This window comes from Trachurus trachurus (assembly GCF_905171665.1).
Source record: "Trachurus trachurus genome assembly, chromosome: 11".
NCBI classification, from domain to species: domain Eukaryota; kingdom Metazoa; phylum Chordata; class Actinopteri; order Carangiformes; family Carangidae; genus Trachurus; species Trachurus trachurus.
The window spans coordinates 26805236-26826999 of NC_139904.1; the positions used below are offsets into that span (position 1 = coordinate 26805236).

At 44.8% G+C, this 21764-nt stretch overlaps 1 protein-coding gene across 1 annotated transcript in view; it reads right to left on the reverse strand.

The window, feature by feature from the left end:
- The window catches only part of csmd2 (CUB and Sushi multiple domains 2), a gene marked incomplete at both ends in the record, with an annotated part of 242791 nt that extends 226132 nt beyond the window's left edge, over window positions 1-16659 (reverse strand). Inside the window, 2 exons of the mRNA XM_083982762.1 lie at window positions 579-795; window positions 16485-16659. Of these exons, the coding sequence (XP_083838888.1) occupies window positions 579-795; window positions 16485-16659 (392 nt within the window). The remainder of the gene's footprint in view (window positions 1-578; window positions 796-16484) is intronic.
- Window positions 16660-21764: the final 5105 nt, after the last annotated feature.

Genomic DNA, 21764 nt, shown 5'->3' on the forward strand with positions numbered 1-21764 from the left:
ATCTGACCTTTGTCATTGTAAAATACTGCCTCCTTTAAAATAGGTAGCGTTAGCATGAATAGCTGTTATATTAATCCATGAGCAACATTGCAAGCTCATCCTCAAACTTTATTCCTTTTCTTTTGGAAAGTAACTACTTCGTTTTTCTTCAGTTTCTATCACTTCTTTCCTTGTACTCATGTATCATGCTAACCAACTAGCTCCAGCTTAATCAATCCGTCTAGTCACTTTGTGACACTGAGTCACTCTAGCACACAATCTGCCCTGAAGAAGCTGTACTGCCCAGAGACTGTATTATGACCTATTGTTTGCACACACACAACAATGGATGCGGCTCTTGGCAAGCCTGGTAAGTAAACAGCTGTTAATGCTAACACTGGCTACGTGGCAATAGCAAAAATGTACAAATAAGTCCTTTGGGTCCAGTTCACTTCAAATGTCAAATTGTTGCTACATAAATCTGTTTCCAAAGGGTTTCATAACACAGCCTACAGTTTGTCAGCATTCATATCAAATAAAACCCTGGACATCATAAAACTGAACACATATAAACATAAAACATTTAGGGCCAACTTTACCGTGTGCGCAGGTTCCCAGGGCTGGGAGGCCCATCATATACAGACAAGATGTCAAAGTCCTCCTCTAGGGCGAAGCCTTGAAACACCAGCTGTATCCGGTTGTGCTCCGCCGCCACAATCACCCATGTGCAGTTGGCATAGTTAGGATAACCGTAAGGGTAGCCGGGGCTCTCTATCGTCCCATTGGGACTGTGTAGTGTGTAACTGCAGTTCTGAGCTGTGGAGAGAAAAAGAAACAGACAGTCATTAGAGAGATGTAAGGCATGTTAGAAAGCCTGGCACAATGTGGAAAAGAGTTTAAAACTAAATAAAAGACCCTCCTCTACCCACTCCCACCCCCACCAAACAGAATTCCTACAAATACCCACACATCCAAATGCACACCCACAGTCAAACAGTTTGCACCAAGTGCCGCAACATCCATTATCACCTGCAGCGCGCGGCATAAGCCATTAATACAGCAGTGCTAAATGGCTCACCCTCTCCCATCTTTCCCCACCTCCATCATCACACACTTGTTCACTCAGCGGCCCTCTCACCACATTAGTAATAGGTTCCCACGTTAATACATGACATAGCTGGAGGAGAGAAGATGAGGGGGCAGAAGGCTAGAAGAGGACACTCACACACACACACACACTCACACACATACACACACAAGGGAGCACTACATTAATTGTACTCATCTTGCATGTTTCTTAGCAGCCTCTCATACCGCCTTCAATCTTAAATTCTAATTGCACGTTGCCATCTATCACCGCAGAGTGTCGGGTGGATGTGTAGCAGGTGAGCTCTGAGGGCGTGTTTTCAATCGGAGAGCTAAGTAACTGATCGTTGCACAGCCGGGAGTTGTAATCAATGTTAAGGATTTAGTTATAACCAATCACTGATGTGGACTGATGTGTGGTTGTGCTTATCTTTCTGAGCTCTGTGCTGTCAGTTTTGATGCACAAATGAATATATTTTTGCATAGCATCATCGCTAGTTAATAACACACTTTTTTGATCTGGAGGTGATGATGGTCTTTTTCCAATCAAAAAGGATTGATGTGAATTTCTGTCATTCACAGGTGACAAGCACATGGAATGTGGATTTGCTGCACAATCGCTCACTAGAAAGCCTTACATGCTACAGTGTATGAACTCAGACAGCAGGAATGTGACACATGCTTCATCTTTTGAAGAAGAAAAAAAAACTAACAAGTCAGATTATGGTCACACAAAAGGAACCTGCGTGAGTAAATATCCTCAGAGAGAGACTTAATTAGAACGTCACATGTGCTATTTATACAAATGATCTGGATTTTCACTTTGCTTCAGCCACAAAACCTGAATCATAATACAGCCTGATTAAAATGTAATTAGGAGGACATCTGTTATCTGCATAACCCACATGATTCAGCAACACAAACAATGCAACAGTAGATATGAATGTGGTTTTGTTCTTTTATATCCTTACTTATGAGTGTGTAAATGCATGTGATAAATCAATGCATGGAAATGAGCTAAACTGCTTGAGGGCATTAAAACAATGCATTAAAAAACAAAAATCTTGTGTAAACACATTGCAGCTTTGAAACATGTAAAAGTGAAGGCTGCTTTGTTAAATCCCTCCGGGGGGAATGTGAGTGTCGTTGAATTATTGAATCCTTGTAAAACATACAGATTCTGTGCTACTTTGTGTGCACTCTTTGATGGTTAGAGCAATCCCAAACCCCAAAATCCATCCAAATTTTCCACTCTGGAACATGCTTCATGGCTAAAAAGCCGGCAGGGATTTACAGGTAATAAGGCACCAAGCATGAAGTGAAGACAACAGGGGAAAAAAAAAACTAATTTTCATTCCTCTCTGTGTTATTCACAGCTGAAAGAAATAAAAACAGTTTTTAAGAGAGGAACAAAAAAAAACATGGACATGGATAATCCCTAGTTAGCCAGATGAGCTGGATTTGTTTTCACAGCAATAATCAAGTCCGGTGTTTAAGATTTCAGGGGCTATGTGCCACATCATGGTGTTTATGAATCCTGAAATGCTGCCTGAAAAGCAGTGGCTGTTCTTCCCACAAACACACACACAAGCACAAGCACACACAGACAAACCAATATTAGCTTTTTGTTCAAGGTAGCGCAGCAAATTCGTCTCACAATACACTTTTGGGGGGAGCAGAGGGGTAAAGAAGGAGGAGATAGTGTCAGGAGGTAAAGATCCAGACAGTCTGGATGGTATCAGCAGCAGCAGCAGCAGCAGGAGGATAATAGCATCTCCAGTCACAGTGTATCCATCATGCCACTGTTGACTCCCCGGGGCCTGTCTCATCAAAAACCAGGCAGGGGCCTCTCACCCGTCACTTTCCAGTGCTTCATACGTGCTTGACCTTTTCCAAAAGATGCTAATGTGTGTGCACTTGAACCCCGGCCACTTGAATACTCTCATGCTAGGTCTGTAATTTTGAGTCAGAGTTGGGCTCTTTGTTTGCCGCCGACATCTGCAAGTGTTACAGTGGATTCTTAAGCGAAGCCGTGGGATAGGATGAAGTAGAAGTAGTGTAAAAATTAGATTAACAGTAAGCAAATATGACCTATATACCGTATGGAGTGCTGAAAATAACTGCACATCACAGTGACTATTCTCCATCCTCATCTTTAACCAGCAACATGAGGGAAAAGAACAAAAAAAAGATCAAAGCAAGCGCTATCGCCATCAGATCTTTCATTAAAGCCTTTAAATAAGCCCAGAGAGTGAGCATCCACCCTCGCCATTACCATCAGGTCAATACTAATATCCAGGTAAAACCTCCACATCCACCTCTCCTACCTGATTTTCATATACACAGCCTGGTCAATAATCTCCTCATCATCTCCTTCATTACGAGGCCTCTATCAGACGAATGCCAATCAATGGCCTGATGGCAGAGCCTGATAGGGGTCGGGGTAGAGTGTGAACCTGTTGTACATAGGCAATGAGTTCGGCTATGAAGGCTATAGGCTGAATTGAAAAAAAAAATCCAGGGATGTTAAGGTACATGTACAGTGTTTGTTTGTGTTGCTGTTATCAGTTTCACGCTCTACAAAAGGAAAAGACTGCTTCTGTGGCTCATGAGGCTCAAAAGGAAAAAAAAAGGCTTTCATGTCAGAAATCACTGTGTTTCGACTGTAATGGCCTTGCTTGATGTAAGCGACTAAAAGGCCGAGAGCTAAAAAAGGTCACCCGGGGAGTACGAATTGAACAAACTAAATAAAAGTGTTTCATACCATCAGAGTGTTTATGTTCCCAAGAGATGGAACACGCCGTATATATTGATATATGACAGGTGATTAGCCAAGCGGGACAGCAGCCTCCATGTTTTATGGGTACAATTAAGGAAAGCCAAAAGAATAAAATAAAATAAAAAATAATGAGAATTCATGATGGAGGATCTTCTGTGTCTACTAGGGTTCAGCCAAAAGCTATTTTGAAGTGTGAGCACTATGTGCCAAATGGACGCGTCTTAGATCGATAATGACGCAACACAATCTGGGATAAAAGATCAAGGTAGTGCTTTTAAAAGAGAGGTCGCTTATTTGGCTGCATCTTAAAACATTTTGTCCTTGCTCAAAAATGGCTGCTCAGAACTGAGCTGGACAAAAACAGACACATCAAGGTTCACTCCAGAACGCACATTTGCACACATTAAGTACCGATTTACAGCATCTCCGAGTTTAATTCTCACATTACACGGTAATAACGGGGATCATTGCCAGATGTTTTTTTTTTCTCCTTTTGCTGTACTGTGTGGCCGCACTGATTCATATTCTCCTTGGATATTTGCACAGCTACTCACAAAACACTTGAGATACAAGTGCAGTTGAGGTTAACCAAGGTGCTGTAAATCTACTCTCTGTTCTGTGAAAACCCAGAGCCTTTGATGAAGTAGATCCTGCACTCGGAGCTTGGTTGAATTATTTAAGCCTCGCCCAGGGTGCATTATGAAATTAGCTGCTGGGAGCTGGTGACCTACTCTGAAGCCCCTCAGTGTAAATCTGCAGGGAAGAGCCCATCCTGCAGTTGACCCCACTGACACACCATAAAGACCCCATAAACAGACTGCTGGCCGTGCTGTTTTAGTCCAGATAGACCTCCGCCGGCGAGATAGAAGGTCATATTTTCTCAAGTTGTGTAAGTTCAGGTGAATCATTACGAATGTGGAATAGTAGAAAATGTGCTGTTTCAGCAATTAGGAAGATTGCAAACTCCTAGTGGTTGGTATATGTCATCCCTCCCAGCACGCCTATGGGAATTATTTGCATTGGCTTGTCCTGGAATGTGTAACTACGCTTGATTTCTGTGGATGTTCAACAGATATGTTGTCCACTGCTTAGCCCACTGGCAGCATCTGCTTGGCACTAACCAACTCCGGTCTGCACGCCGCCAAATGGGTGTACAGGGAGAAGTGTGACCTTGCTGGGGCAGCACTCCAGGTTCTATCTGAGCCTGTGTACGTGTGTGTATTTTGTGCGTGTATCTTTGTGTGCAGGTGTTATTATTTGCTCTGCCAGGGCAGTTGTTTAGTAGCGAGCCTACGGAGTTGCTGCAGTGCGCTGTGACACTTTGATGAATGGATGGTCACTGTGCTGTACTCCGGCAGGACAGCAAACCCTCAGAGTGGAGGAAGGAGACAGGGAGGGACCAAAGGAGAACAAGGGGAGAAGCTGTGGCTCACTGACTGTCTGACTGACTGACTGACTGCACGGACGTATGAGAAAAATAGACTTCGGAGACGTGATGTGAGGGATAATGGACGCAAAGGTGAAGCCAGGGACAAACTGAGGGGGAAATAAAAAATAGCAGCGGAAAAAGGGAGCGAGAGGTGGGGGAATGAAAGTGAGCTAAAGAGAGCATGTCAGAAGGTCAACTAGAGGAAGAGCAACAGCCAATGGGAGTAAATGAGTTGGAAAGAATAGGAAGGTGGTATAGGGGGGAAAGATTTTTTTTAACCTATTTCCTGCATCTCATTGCCCTCCTGCACTGAGGTCACAGACAGCCGGTGTCACATTCATAGTGAGACTGAGCTTAATCTGCACCGTTAGCTAAACACAGAGGTCTATTTGGAGGAATGCTTCAGCCGTGTGTGTGTGTCTGTGTGCATGTTTTGTTTGTGTGAGTGTGAAGTGAAGCGTGTGTGCGCACACATGTCTGTGTATTGAGGTATCAGTTGTCTGCACATGTATGAGTGTAATCCCTATACCCAGGGTGAGTTTAGTGTCACATATCTGCATGTAACTCCTCTGCTGAGATACAATTACACCGGCTCCAGTGACTCTCAAAGGGAGGAAATTTCATCTCTGTGAACATAATCCCAACATCACACTCGCATAATGCCGGAAAGACGCAAACAAAAGTAGCAATACGGAACCTCAAATCTCCTCTCTGGACTTGTCTGTTTCTTTATTCCTCCCTGCCTCCGTCTCATCTCCTCATCTACAATTCAAGTTTGCCTTTGGACCATCTTGTTCTTACAGTCAGTAATACAAATGCCTTCTGTCTTATGCTGTGTATGATGAATACAACTGAAGCGAAGGAAAAAAGGGCAATGGTGTGCATTTTGATATGCAGCTTTAAAACACCAAAGAAACATTTACATAAAAAAAGTCAAGGCAACTGCATATCATGGTCACCATAACATGTGCAGTATATTTATTAACAAAATTACACCCTAGGTGTCTCTGTAATTATTATCTGTATAATTACCTATTTCAGAGCTTGAATGTATTCACCTCTCTCCTCAACTGCTCACACGGAGACACCAAGTGCACGCTCATCATGGCCTGATCTTACTCTTAAGCCAAGAGCTTTGAGATAATGTATGTTGTGATTAAGCGCAGCATAGATAAAATTGAATTGAATTGAATTGAATATACATATCTAAGGAAACGCCAGTCACGAGATTAATGCACTCAACCGTTAAAACGAGACAGGATCTTAAAACACCTATTGCATATTAAACCCCCTCCTTTGCATAGCTGGAATACACAGTTGAGCTCAGAATAAGGATATTCTCAGGAGGAACCATAAAGCCTTCCTACATGTGGTCCATCAGGGGCTGTATCCATAGAAAATGAACATCCCGTTGGAACAAACACAGAATAATTTCCAACCAAATAAGTGAGTCCCCTTAGGATTTATTGAGAAACAAAGCTATCAACAATCACATATAACCTACCCCATGAGTAAACTTCAAACAACCAAATGTATATATGTGTGTGTATGGATCTGTGAGAGTGTGTGTGTGTGTGTGTGTCAGTAACTGCCTCCCTGGCGGGAAGATAAACCCTTCCGCCCCATAGATCCTCTCAGTACCACTATTTGTCTCTTGACGTGTCAGCGCGTATGTGCGCCTTGACCGCATCATATCCAAATTAACCTCTAGATGGCCGCCATTAAAATGGAAATGGGTGAGCTCAGCGATCCTGCTCGCCTCAATACATTAGGCTAACGTCCGGGCCAGGACGACACCGTCTGCCATTACAGACAAGCCAAATGCAGTGGAAGGCACTAGCAATAGGTTTGCTCCCACTTAGCTCCCCCACCCCTCCCTCACAGGTTGTTTCCACTGAGCTGAATGGTAAATGTTGTTTCCTTAAAAGGGCAGAGAGATGGAGCTTGCCTTGCTATAATGGTCCACATTGGGAGCTTGGAATGGCTTCCTGCTGCATGAAAGTGTGAAGTAAAATATTCATCTGTGTAAACACATGCAGAGAGGATGCTCAAGTTAAAATGCATATACGCGTTTGCCAGCTTAAACTCCCAACTGTAAATTAGGGAACAGACGCCTACACGCCGACAACGCCACTGCTCTCGATGTGCCGTCGTCCCATTTGTGGCATTCTCGTCTCAAGCTCTGGCATTTCTTTCAAGGATCTGTTGACGCCTATGGCAACACACAGCAAATACACACACACATTTGCAAAGAACACAAAAACACATTGTGACGGCAACACAGCTGGAGGGTAGAATGTGTGGGGCGAGAACAGAAGCAACACCCATGTGCAAAGTTGTAGCGCACTGATTAAAAGCAACCAAGAAAGTGGCTGTACGCTGAGACACGTATGCAGAAATGCACACTTGCATGAGTGCATGCACACTGGAGCACAATGGAGCTTGTGTTCTCTCAGACAGAGAGGGAGAGAAGGGAGATGGGAGGAGGTTTGGGGGGCAGGCAGTTTCCTCCAGCTGGGTCATATTTAACCAGTGGAGTTATCATGCCAGCCAAAAGGACCTGCAACCATAGCCACCCACCCAAGAAAAAGAAAAAAAGAAGCCACCCACACGTTGGCACCAAATCTCCATCCCGAAAAGTACACAAACATTTTACAGATAAGATTGTTTTGTGTATTCCTCATTGTGTTATTCTTCTCGATTCCCTCTTATCAATATAATTCAAATAGCCCTAGAGTAAAGTTGGTGGTGCTGTGAACAACAGCAGCTCCACAGCAGCCCACGCAGCAAGCCTTCAAACTGATCAATAGAAAATAGCCCATTCAGAGTCAAAGGCATGTTACGGTTGATGTTCCTCCGTTTCAGAAAGACCCCTGTCTTTGCAGGGGAGTTTTATTCAGTGCTGATGAAAATGGGCCTCCTACACACACACATAACATAGTGAGGCAGGACGTCTGGAGACATGTGTGTGTGTTGTATGTGTTTCCTATTTTTCTTTGTTTTTTATGTTTTTGGCCGTGCAAGCATTTGTATTGATGAGTGAAAGATGAAGCAGAGGAAAAAAAAAAGAGAGAGGACAGAAGTGTGGTTCAAAGAGCATCATTCACTGTCACTGTCACAGAAGCTGTATGTTGTTCCCATGACAACAGGGGAAACCGGAGAACATATATGAAGACAAATCCTTTTCCTCAATTATTTATTATTGCTCGGGTCTGCCTTAACACTTAATCTCACACAAACACAACGCCTCCTCACCGCCATGCACATACAGCTCATCCAAACATGCACACACACGCACACACACTCATGAACATTACAGTACATGCCTCATAAAATTTCAGTTTTTTTTTCTCTTCCAGTCTCCCCGCCACTTATGGGAAAAAGCACAATTATATGTGACACTAATGTGCGAAACAGTGAAAGTCAATTATCACCTAATTTTCATTCTCCTCACATGTGACAGCCAGACTCTTTGAGATACATTAGACTCAGCCTAAGCAGGACGGCCAGTCTTAGCGACATCCTGCCACATATTTACACTTGAAACCACACTGTCCAGACTCTGACCAATCAATAGCAGCAACAGGAAGTGCGGTAATGCCGTTATGGATGTGTCTAATACATGAGACGATCACCATGGACAAGCAAGTTGATCTATGTGTGTGTGTGTTAGTGAGGCGGGTAATCATGAGCATCTGATCCTCTCTCTCGGGCGGTGTATATTAAACCCAAGAGGAAGCACCGATCCAAAGGTCAGGTCACGACCATCCCAGCAGGACTATTGTATCTATCAGTGAGAGATGGATGAGCAGCAGACGATCAATCAGCCTCACTTCAACTAACTGTAACACACTTTAACCTTTCAACTCAGATCAGAGCTGCCCCTCTCCCAGCATCAGCTGCAGACCACCGTTATGATTAATGGGCTGCATGCATCTCTCTAATACGATTGCAATTTATGCTAAATTGAATAATGTGTATCTACCTCTAATTATATTATATTGACATTACAATATAAGTCTTCATTAAGGTCAATATGGTAAAGTTTCTATTAAAGCAGATATCAGTGGAATGTTTTTGTTAATATAAGTCCTAAATAGTCCTATTTTCCGTCAGCAATCACTTACATGAAGTATTTCAGCCTAAACACGAGTCTCTCCGTCACTCTGCTCTGCTGTAACCCGAGGAGAAAATTTTCCTTGTGGGATACAAGTGTTATCCAATGAGGAGAGAGAACGGCATGAAGGGCTGTGTGTGCAGCCAAGGGATGCGCGTGAATGTGGTGACGTAGCACGAGGACCAATTGATGCCTGACAAGGGCGGGGGCTGCTAACTCATGGTGCGTTCAAAGAAACTCGTACTTTGTGTTTTTCCTTCCTGTGAAGTCATACCAGTTCGATCTGGTACGAGTTCACGGGTCGGAAGTTACGAGTGGCCGTTATAGGGAACTTTCACAGACAACAGGATGGTAAAAACACGAGCTACGGGTTACCTGGAACGCTACCAAGTCGTAGTTGTGACTTGAAGCTGTAACTTACGGTTTCAAAAGCCTGCCTTGAACGCAGCATTAGCCGAAACGGCCGTGAAGCTGATATCTGCTTTAAAATATGAGATGCTAAATTATTGATTTTGAATTTTTTTTCTTTCTTTTTTTTAACTGTCCACCTTTTTCCGAACGTCAAAAACGTAAGCCGGTTTTGCTCTTCTGGTGGAATTTTATGTTTACGTTTCCATGGTTTCGAAAGTCGCGGTACATGCATGGATTTTTTTTTTTCCAATGAAAATCTGTAAAACGCATGGATCATCACACCAGCTTTGAACAATGGATATCACACAAATTGACATCCGTGTTAAAAGCCAGCGTTAATAGATCCATGTGTTTACCGCAACTATAACAACGACTGAAACCCATGTAAATGTAAATGTACAGTTCCACCGGAAATGCAAAACCGGCTTCCGGTTTTGACCATAGATGGCGTTCGGAAACTTGTGGATATCTTGATTTTCCATCTTCTCACTGGTCTTTTCCACAACACAACATTTCCTGTCTTGCTTGACAGTTGATTTCGTCCACTTCAGCAGCAAAGACGTCAGGAGACATTTTCCACTCATTTCCGTTCATTAGGAATTTATATCCTCCATGGCACCAACACAGGTTACATGAGCCAGCAGACAACTCTTGTAACATGGGTTAAACTGCTTTTGGATACTGGACACTTTAAGGCTGATTAACTCTAAGCAAGCACTCATTTACACGGACAGACAAAAGCTTGCTAGCCTGTAGCGTTCGCTTTTTTTACACTGCAAAGAAAGGAAAATGGCCTCACATGACTGATCAAACTCTCTCCGGCTATACCTTATAAGTTTGAATCCTTATCTAAACTTAATTTTGTTCAATGGTTTTCATTAACATACTAGTGCAACACTCTGTTCATTCAGTAATTTAAACTTCAGCCATTAAAGATCTGAATTGATAAAAACAAATGTGGTTGCGCTGCAAAACTGTGTTGGAATACAAGACATTCCCCCTCCCCCATTCCCCTCATGATGACTCTGCCTCTTTTCCCAGAATAAGAGCACTGACAGATTGCCTATATGTTAAACAGAGAGCGATGTGATGCAGGAAAGGGGAAAAAAAGAGAGAAAAAAAGACAAGGACAAGGACAAGATACCTCCTGCTCAGGACCTAATCTTCAATCTCTGGGATCACTGATATCTGATAAGAACAGTGTAAATCAGGAAGCTAAAGAAACCCCTGCCTGAGCCTTGTGTCTGTACAAGACAGACAGGACATGTGTCTCTCAGTTTGTGGGGATTTACAGTAGCTGGAGAAAATTCTCCCATGCCTGACAATACCAGGAAGAGCAGAATTTGAATCAAGATTGAGACTCCAATGTTATGGATTTACTCCCATACCTGGCTCAGGGAGATATAGGCTCTGGATTTCTATTTTACCGGTATATTTATTTTATCATTCATTACCTTTAGTTATCCAGGGAAAATTGACATAGCACGTGTGTTCTTTTCCTGACGTATCTTGCCTCGCAGCTGTTGCACAAACCGTTTGCACATCTGGCAGCTGACCAGCACAATCAAGCAGGGACCCGAACATATGGGCAGAAAAATTCGAAAGAAAACCACTTTTGCCTGGAGAATCATTCAACATGTCCTTGAGTAGGCACTTTGCCATAACCTTCCATCCACTATCCAGCCTTTTTAACAAAGCTGAAAATACTGAATAGAATAGCAGATTAACAGAACAGCTCGCAAAATTACATGACAAACGTGAAGTTGGATTTGTATTCCCTGGATAAGTAATGCAGCCAAAATATACATATATTAATTTAACACCAAGCTCAGGGACACACTGAGAGTCATTTCTGATAAAAAAAAACAAGTATTTCCCATTTGTTTTCCACCAAGATTTCTCCCTGCTTGTGTTTGATTTGAACTATCGACTTTACAAGCAGAGCTCCCAGATATATAAATGCCACGGCTTGAATGTGCATGCGTCATATTATGAGGAAATTCTTTCACTATGGCAATACCATCAAACTGTAATAGCCTACCGTTGTTAAGTATTTAATAGATGAAATAGCAGAGGAAGCAATTGAACTTTATTGAAAATGAATTGGATGTTCCTCATCATCTCATTGAGTGCCACTTTAATCAAGAAATTCTGCATACGTGTGTCTACCAATGACTGCATGAGGTCTAATGATCCAGTTTGTGTTCTAAGTATGTGCGTATGCAAATGTCACCGCATCTCTGCACCCTGGAGAATGGCTACAGGCATGTATTTAGCATCTTTTTTTTTGTGGTCTTTTTAAAAAGGGTGGGGGGGGGGTTGGGGTTCTGCAGTGTGCATGAATTACCGAGCGTGCATGTGTGTGTGTGTGTGTGTGTGTGTGTCACTGGTGGGGCTGTGATCAGTGTGACGAAGCACAGTGACAAGCGCTCTGACCATCTGGAGACAGATGACAGTGTGAATCACCAGAGAGGAGCGCGGAGGGTGGATATAGAGGGAAGAAGGTAACAAGTGGATGACAGAGACGGGTGCAGTATGACACATCAGTGGGTGGGCGGGGAAATAAGGCTGCTGCTGACGAGGGCGAAGTGTTTGAATCGTGTGAAAAAGCTGCATACTCACTGGCACATACACACTGCACACACACAAACAAATCCCGTCTCTCAGTGGCCCCTTTTGAGCTAGGCTAATGACCTGCTTGTCAACACTTTAGTCTAATCATCCTAGAGTGAATGGGGGTGGTAACTCACAGTCTCATCCAAACACACCCATACATGTACCCACAAGCTTACTTACACGCTGTTAGATGTTGAAATAGGAGTCTGCTTGATGCCTGATAAGAAAATGAGCCCTCCAAATAGGTCATTTACTAAAGAGAGGAAAATCACCCGGCACTCAAAAGGCACAGAAACATAGGGCCCAGATTATCTCTCAGCTGGTGTAAGCTTATCACCACTCTACTCCAAACAGTCGCATCCTCTCTGCTGCTTATTTCCCCTCTCTGTCAATTCTTCGCTCCTGCTTTCCTGTTTCTTTTCCCCCCTTTCCTTGTGCCACCTCTTCCCACTCCCACTCCACAGCTCTCCCCTTCCTCGCATGAGTAGAAAAAAAGTAACACGCCAACTTTGCATTCCAGACATTTCTCAGTTTTGAGTAAATAGATAATGTCATCTGTTTCTCAGCTCCCATTCCCTCCGTTATTGCTCGACGGTGAATGTAGAGAGCAGATGGGAGATAGAAAGCAACAGAGCGTGCAGGTATAGTGGAGGATTTGAGACGGAGAGTAGCAGGCAGACAGGTGGGAGAGAACTGAGGGGGAAAGAAAAAAAAGGAAGTGAAGTGTCCGCACAGGCTGAATCAAAACACACATGGGGCACATAGAACATATGGACGTGTTTGTAGGGAGGTTTGGTTATGCTTGGGTGATAGGACTTCTTGGAGGTTAACTGTGTTGACAAGACAAACTGAGGTGGTGGCACAGTGCCTCCATGATGGTGAAATTTGGGACATTGAGTTTGCATGTTTGTTTGGTTTTTTCCAACCAACAGTCCAGACATCTAAAGATAAGCCATGACACAAATGACACAAGCAGCAAAACTGGGTCTACCTCCAGGTTCTGAGCTGTGAAAACATTAGATGGTTCCCAGCTCGGCCTCTGCCGAGGAGCAGCTGGTGCTGAGGCTGTTGGTCGGGGGAGCTGTCCGTGGTGCTGAAGAGGACTTCAGCAGAACGGCGCTGTCGCTGTCCGAGGTGCTGAACATGTCACCATCCAGTGATGTCGAGTTCACTCAAATAATCTCATTCTATTCTTACATACAGTGAAGGCATTGGATAAGTCATTTCTAAATCACCGGCCCCAAATAAGTGTTCCCAATTAAAAACGTATCAATTATGGTCCGCAGCCTTTTTCTGCGCCTGAGGGTCTTTGAAATGAAAATGTTGCAGTGTGACTTTAAAGATTTTTTTTTTCTTGATTTGTGAAACTTTGTGAAACTGAATTTTCTTGCTGCGTTATTGCCTGGAAACGCGTACACACGCCCGCCCACGCACTCCTTACCCCCTAGACACGCACACACGCTGAGAGAGAGACACACACACACACACACACACACACACACAGTCGCTCTCTCATGACTGCGCGAATACAAGCAAATGTCGTGAAGAAAGAAAGATAAAAAGGAAAGCGGCATCAAGCCCTCCAGTGTTCACAACGTTACCGCAAGTTGCATCATGAGCACAACGCGGCGCATTTCTATAAAGGACAGCGTGATCCTGCGTGTAAATGGACATGCTGAGCGACTGTCTCATGCGCTGCTGAGGAATGATCTAAAACCCGTCCAGCCGAAACACGCACCAGATAGGAAAGGACACGTCATCCCCAATCTCCCCCTCTCCTTTCCTCTCCTTTCCCTCCTCGGCCTTTGCATTCTCCCCTCTGTACATTTAAATGAATGGAGGTTGATTACCGCTTATTGAGCTACGGGTCCACTGGGACAGATGGTTTTGATCCCATGGAGACAACAAACGCACTGCTCTCTTCAGATCTCTCTTTCAAAAACCTTTCACACATCTCTATCTTTGTCTGCGTGGCCCTGGGGAACGATAATAAGGTTACAAGGGAGGCTGGGAATGGTTTAAGGAGAGACTGGTTGACAAATGAAGACAGTATAAAAGCACAGAAGCATCATATACACGCATATCTCTAATGATGCGCATATCAAACATAGTCAGGGGAGGAACCGTGTCCTCAGTATAGGGCAACATGCGCACGTATATGAGCCTTTCTTGGCCAGTAATTGGCCATCCGTGCTTTGGTTTGATGAAGTCTGTGGGTAGAGAAACGCCACGAACCACAGGTCTCCTCTTCCCTCTGCGCTTCGCCTCCCAGCATAGTGTGAGGCTCTGGTGCCGCTCAATGGGAGGATGGGGCAACTGCTGGTGGCTGCAGCACCGAGGGACGCGCCAGACCACCTCAACGCCGGCGTGTGATATTCAAACATATTTATCGACACCGTTTAAAGTAAACTGTTGTTACAGGGGACTAGATAGATAGTCGAGCCTTCCCTGCTCTTCGTAAATATGTGCAATAAGTTAGAGCTGCTTTACTGGCTCCAGAAGTAGACTCAAACGGCAGGAGAGTGCGCAATAAAAAAAGCTCCCTGAACGCAAATAAAACAAGCAGCCTCCCACGATTACAGCCGCAATGAGATTTACACCACAGGAAAGTCAAGAGAGATTTGTCAGTATCATCGGGGACCGAGCCGAGTGTGTGATAATAAAAAAAAAAACCCCACATCTCACCAAAAAACCATCTGGGTGGCTGATGACACAAGTTTGATCAGAAGTGGGTGACAAAGTGGGAGTTAGGTGGTGGGAGACATGAGAGCTGACGTTTGTGGGAAAAGCTCAAAGCGCACTCATACAGTAGGAGATGATACGGCCCACTGTGCTTTGGTGATGCTGAAAATGTGCCCATTTTCCACTCACTCGTGGATTATGTGTTGTCCAAGGCAAAAGGTATGAGTGGGCGAACACACTTGCCATGACTCACTGTCGAATTCATATTGTGGGTCGTGGCTGTATTCTTGGCTTTTTGCTAAAAATAGTTGCCATTCTGTGGTGAGGAGCCAAGACAGTGATAAAACGGCTGGTGTTCTTTGCCAGAGGACCCATGCTCGGGATGGCAGAGGAAAAAAAAAAACATTGCGGGGGGAAGAGAAAAAAAAAGCCTGGGCTCTGGATAACGTCACAAGCTGAGTGTAATGTTTGTAATGAACAACAACCACTACTAAAGAAAGAAACGACATCATAATCGTGGATCAGTAACTTAAACCTCTCCTTTCAGAAACACAGCAGTTTGCCAAGACGGAAAGTGGATGAATGGTAGGCTAATGATAATCTGTTGAATGCCCAGCTCCGGTTGCAAGATTACCATTTGCAATTAATCAAGGACAGAACCCCCAAAGTCAGTTAATTAGGCCTACCTCCACCCCCTCTCCTCGCACACGCACGCGCGCGCACGCTCATGTAGCCACACACACACAGTAACGCAGAGAGGGATGGAGAGAAACTATAGTTGCACAAAATGTTATTCAAAGGTTCTATGGCTGGTTGGGGAAAAAGTGGAGTATCTTAAAGGCTATATGGTGAAACTCAAAGACCCACACACACACTCAACATCCTCTTGGACTCTGATCAGCATAATAATCAGCCGCCTGTTTGACCACCTCAACTGATCTCCCTCATGCTGCACTAACGTTTGGGGGGCAGCAGCAGCAACAGTCACACAAGGCGGTTATTTAAACATCCGCCCCTGTTCCTCCCAAAAAATGTGCCCAACACAGCCCTTTAGTGATACGCAGCATCAACAGAGTCAAGGATAGACATGAAGCTCATTTGCAATTCCTCTGGATCCGCGCTCACCAAAATAGCCACCCAGCCAGCCAGCCACCTCTCCTCTATTAATAACTTTGGGTGCCGGAACAGCGACATCACAGCGAGTCTGATCCTAAATGCGCCTTTAGGATGAGTGCGTGAGTGTGTTGCTGATGCTGAATTGCATTGAGTCGGGGCTCGGGGAGGGTGGGCGGTGGAGTGTGTGTGTGGGGGGGCGAGGGATGGGGGGGTGGGGGGGTAAGCCTGCTGCATTTTGCATGTCTTCAGCTGCACAGACGGGGACTTACCCTTTACTGAGGCGACCAGTAGCCCCATATATAAGAAGAGCACCCTGCTCCAACGGTGCGCCCGCACTCCCGCCTTCATTAGAGCAAAAATCCGTATTCCGTCCCCTTTCCTGCATGCGCATTCCGGTCTCCTCGCAAGTCCCGTTGCTCCGTCCCGATTTGAAGCGGCGGTCATGGCAAGGCTTTTTCTCTGGTCTGGCAGGCACGATAGTTTTCAGATGGTCAGAAAAGGGAGATTCACTCGGTGTCGGCGCTGAGAAAAATCCCAATGCATGGAGGAGGCTCGGATCTCGCAGCTGGACTGAACCATGTCATGCGGGGACCGAGGGGTTCAGAGTCTCTGTCTGAGAAGATAGATTTCACACCTAAAGGGGGTAAAAGGAGGGAAGGCAGACCCAAAGGGGAAACGTGATTCAAGTGGTCACTGATCTACCGCACGCGTAAAAAATCACGAAAATCCCTCGTCCGCTCCACATATGTCATTGATATTACCAGACACGGGTTAAAAAAAAAAATAACCAGGAGATCCCTGCTTCAGTTTGTCCCGCAGCACTTGTCTGCCCTTCTCTTTAATGTATCTCCAGTTAACAACAGCATCTGCGGTGCCGATAATCCACGTTTTAACTCGTCGTTAGACCGAGATTCAAATGAACGAGCGACGGATGACGAGAGAGCCACGGAGGTGTTATCCGGATCCAAGACACACACACACACACCAAAAAAAATCGCCTCGTTTCAGAAGTTCTCGACCAACGTTGGAGTGTAGTCAGTGATCTTATCGTGTAGAGAGAAATATGCAGAGTGCATGTATTCCCAGGATCGCAGCGCTTGGCCACAGCGTCGTCTCGGGTCTGCGCGACGCCAAGATTCAGACTGCAGACCTGCTCCTTCTCTGCGCGCCTCTCTCACTCTCCCCCTCTCTCTCTCCCTCTCTCACTCTACCTTTCTCTCACCCACTCTCTCCCCTGCTCTCTCTCCAGTCATATTATATGCCCACATTTTCAAAAGTGTAGGGAAATACAGCCTATAACTTTCTCCAAGATCAGTTCAAAGGCCAACAAACGACTTTTAATACTATAAACGGTCCTTATTCCAATAATAATAATAACGGTGGTGATGATAATAATAATAATAATAATAATAATAATAATAATAATAATAATAATAATAATAATAATAATAATAATAATAATAATAATAATAATATGGAGCATTAAATCCAACGTTGTTCTAATTTGTTATGGTAAGATTTAGGGGCCCCACAACGCAGTCATTGTCTCCATCCATTAAGACCAATCATCGGATTGCCCGGCAGTTTAACATAGATGTCCACTTCCTGCTCACTAAACGTGAAATTGATGCTTAACAGGCTGGAACCCTCGCCAGTAAATTTGAATGTCATTTCCACTTTTGCATATGACCGGTATAATTAGTTTTCCGCAATGCGCCCTGCGTTGGAAACAGTCGGGGATAATGAAATGCGCGTTGGCCTCCAACCCCGACATATATGATGGAGATCATAAATAGTCTTCCCCCTCCCGTAACATTAAATTAGACTTCTGCTCCTCCTGATCAGGTTGTTCCGGGGCATAATGTTGCATCTGTTTTCAGCATTGAAGCTTTCTTTATAGCCTCAGGGAAGCAGACAGCAAAGTCCAATAAGTCTGAAGCAGCTTCCAGTCGCTCATTCACTACAGTTATTAGAGATACATTATAACTTATTAAGTCCAGTGCATTGCTACATAACTCCTGTCAGCTAATTGTCATGAACAGAAAATAAACCACAGACATAACTCGGACTTGCAGTGGTAGCATCAGTGGTTTCATCCACAACTGAGTTACCATTCTGGAATTTCAACTGGTTGCTATGACAGCCTGACAAAGATGCTGTTTCATTTCAAAATAGAAGAAACCGCTTCATAAATAAACCACACAGCCGAAATTGACAAGCGTGTGAACCACAAATAGAGAAAAGAAATAATAATGGTACAACAATTTTGCTGGGCGCAACTCACTCCAAAACAGTTCGAGAGCGCGCTCCCGCCCTTCCCGCGCTCCACCTGGATCCACCCGCTGGCGCCCAACGACAACTTTGATCGTGTCTGCAGAAACATCTGGAGCAGAGCGAGGGAGGCCGGCCGGCAGTCTGGCAGAGGTCGGAGTCCACCGGACACGGCGCGGAATGAAGACGACGCCCCTTCTCCAGACAGCGAGCCGAGTCATCACCGGTGAGGCTGAGTTGGGCACACAGACAGTCTGGGGAAGGAACCACTGGCAGGTCCATTATGCACAATAAAACACATTAGCCTGTCACGATCAATCACACCGCCTTGGTTAATTCGCTGTAATTTGTCAATGAAATGTGTCTCAAAATGGATCTACGGAAGGAAGTGTGTTAGTGAGCTCACTGTAGGTTTTTATACCTCTTAAAGTACACTCTCCTACTCATCATTTTGTTCTCCTACTCAAAGAGGGCGGTGAGGCCTCTCAGAAGATCTAATTATAGAAGTTCATTTCTTTAAGTAGAGCTTAGTGACCTTAGGATGATGTTTATGGTAAAACATCCCATGTTTTAATTGTATTCATTTATATTTTAAAGTAGTTTTAACTAATAGGCTTCTTGAAATGCTATGAATGTGGATGGTTTTATTAGGGACATCATGCTCTCTAGAGTTTGTGCAAAACAACTAATGGATTTATGAATGTTTATTCATTATTTACAAGTGCTTTAAAGGTCAGTTATGGAGGAGGACAGGGTTTTGGGTGCTAGGTTTGTGAAAAATCCAGTTGACTGGTGTTTAGGCTTTTGTAGTAATCCATTAATGCACTGTAGTAACCTGAATGAAGGGGTTTTACAACAGCTGGATCGTGGTCTACTGCAGGGACCCATCTTAAAGTGTTAGATGTTCCCTAAATCGGTCTCTGACAAAGTGATGGAAGGATGTTTGACAAGTTTGAATTTAGTCTGCAGTGTGGATCAGGTGCTGCTGTGCTGATATCGAGCCACTGTATAATGTTAATGTACACCATCTGCTCTCCCGCCACCCGGAGCTTCCGTGACGTCTCCGTTATCATAAGTGTCCAGGGTCTCACCGGACCGTCTGTTCCGCATCGCGGCTCGACAGTCGACAGGCTGGTGACTAAAGAATAGCCTCATTAAAAAGTCATGGTTTGAGGCGAGTGCCGCATTCCACTCATACAGGACTGTGAGACATGGACCCGATGATTCAGCCTCTTTGAGCAAAATGTTGGCTTCCACTAAACGTCCAGTCAGTTTTGGCAGTGAGTCCACAGTATCATCTGGTGAACTCAACAGACTGACATTGTGCACAGGCCTGTTGTCAGTTTAGAATGAAGTCATTCCCTTTAAAAAAAAAAGTTGTTCATTTTGCCAAGTGATGGTCTATTGGATCTACGAATAAAACTTAAAAATCTTCCTGTGCCTCCAATTAAACCTGTTTCATATGTGTTGATAATACCAGTGGCCTTCTCTTTATTCCACTTCACCACAGAGCAGATTCCAATATAAATGTCACCTGCTCCTGAAACTTCTCTAAAATGTCTTTAGAGACTGACTGCATTGAAGTGAAATTATCTGACACCACTATCAGAAAGTTCAGTTCCTTATTGAAAACACGTTGAATGCAAGACGACATGAGCTAGGTAACCTTGTAGGTCGCGATGCTGGCGAGATGCTCTAATACACATGAAAAGACGTGTTAACTCTGCCACACTCCCACATGTTTTGTGTCTCTCTCTCTCTTTCTCTCTCTCTCCGTCCAGAGCTGAGGAGCAGCAGAAAGAGACTGATGATTGGATTCTGAGCACAAAGTATGAGGAGGACGTGCTGCAATGCCACACCAGGTTCAACCTTCCTTACAGTTATCTCTCAGGCCGCAGACACCCCCGTGTTGCCAGGCCTGCATGCGGGCTGAGCCCTGTGATGGAAGTCAGGAGCAAATCAAATGAAGAGGAAGAAGTAGAGAGGAAAAGACATTTGGTGAGCATAATGACTTATGACTAATATGTTCTGTGTTGGTTTACTCACGTTATGCTTTTCAAACTAGAACTATAGAAACATTTTTCACCATTCTCTTTCCATCCTGCTTATTTTATGATAGCAAATATTTCCTGTTGTTAATAATTCACTGTCATGTCAGGGGAGAGATGCGGAAGACAAACAAAGAAGTGTGGAAAATTCCCTCAAGAAGATTTGCGCCTCACCATCCATCAGCAGAACAGGCAAACGGAGGGCTGCGTCTGAACCCGGACCTCTGGCGACGAATCCCATCTGCTCTGCCGACGGAGAAAGAGCCGCGAAGCACCTGCAGGACGAGGAAGACCCTCAGCCTCCTTCCAGGCTCGCATGTAAAAGTGAAGACGAGGAGGAGGAGGAGGAGGAGGAGGAGGACATGAAAAGGAGCTCAGACAGCAGCGCCAGCGATGATGAGCTTGTTATTCTACCTCAGGTGCGAAGTTGTGCCACTGATAACAGTGATAATGGCTCAGCGAGTGACAACAGTGACTGCGAGTCAGAGGAAAATGAAATTCCACACTTGTCTGATGAATTCAAGTCTGACAGCAAGCAGGATCCCCCGCCTTACACTAAAGAGAAGGACTTTCCCCCACTATCTACCATCAGGTCTGGCATTATACCACGTCCCATGGAGACTCCAGCCTTATGGAAGATGCATGGCCAGTGGGAGATTCCCCTTTCATTCCACCCACATGACATCCCCACTGCTACTCTGGCAAAAGGCACGATTGCCCCTGCGCAGGCTCCCATCCAGGGCAAAGCCAAAGCACCTCAGACGAATTCAAACGCCAGCGTACCACCGGCAGCCGTACCGCAGCAGGAGGCTTACGACCTACTGGCCGACTTCCCAGCTCTCCAGCCCCCGAAGAGGCCCTTCGCATTGGGCGTGCTGCATGATGGGAATCCCAAGACGAAAGACGCAAAGAGGCAAAGGGGGCTCACTCACTCACCGAACGTCGGCGGTACGGCTTCCCGTCAGAGGAGGATGGAAAATAATATGCCCCATGAGGTCTCCCCCATCTGCGCAGGTGATCAGAAATCTGTGGCGAACCTTCAAACATTTGGCTCGGTCAGTGAACGCAGCTCTGCCACCATCAGCTGCAGGGAAATGAAGGCCAACAAGCAGCCACCTCCTAGAGGTAATAAATCTGCCATGTGTCTCTGTCTAGCTGTGCTCTCTGCACTCCTCTGTGTCTATCAGTTAGTATGGATATTATTTGATGCCATTTTCATACATACAATAT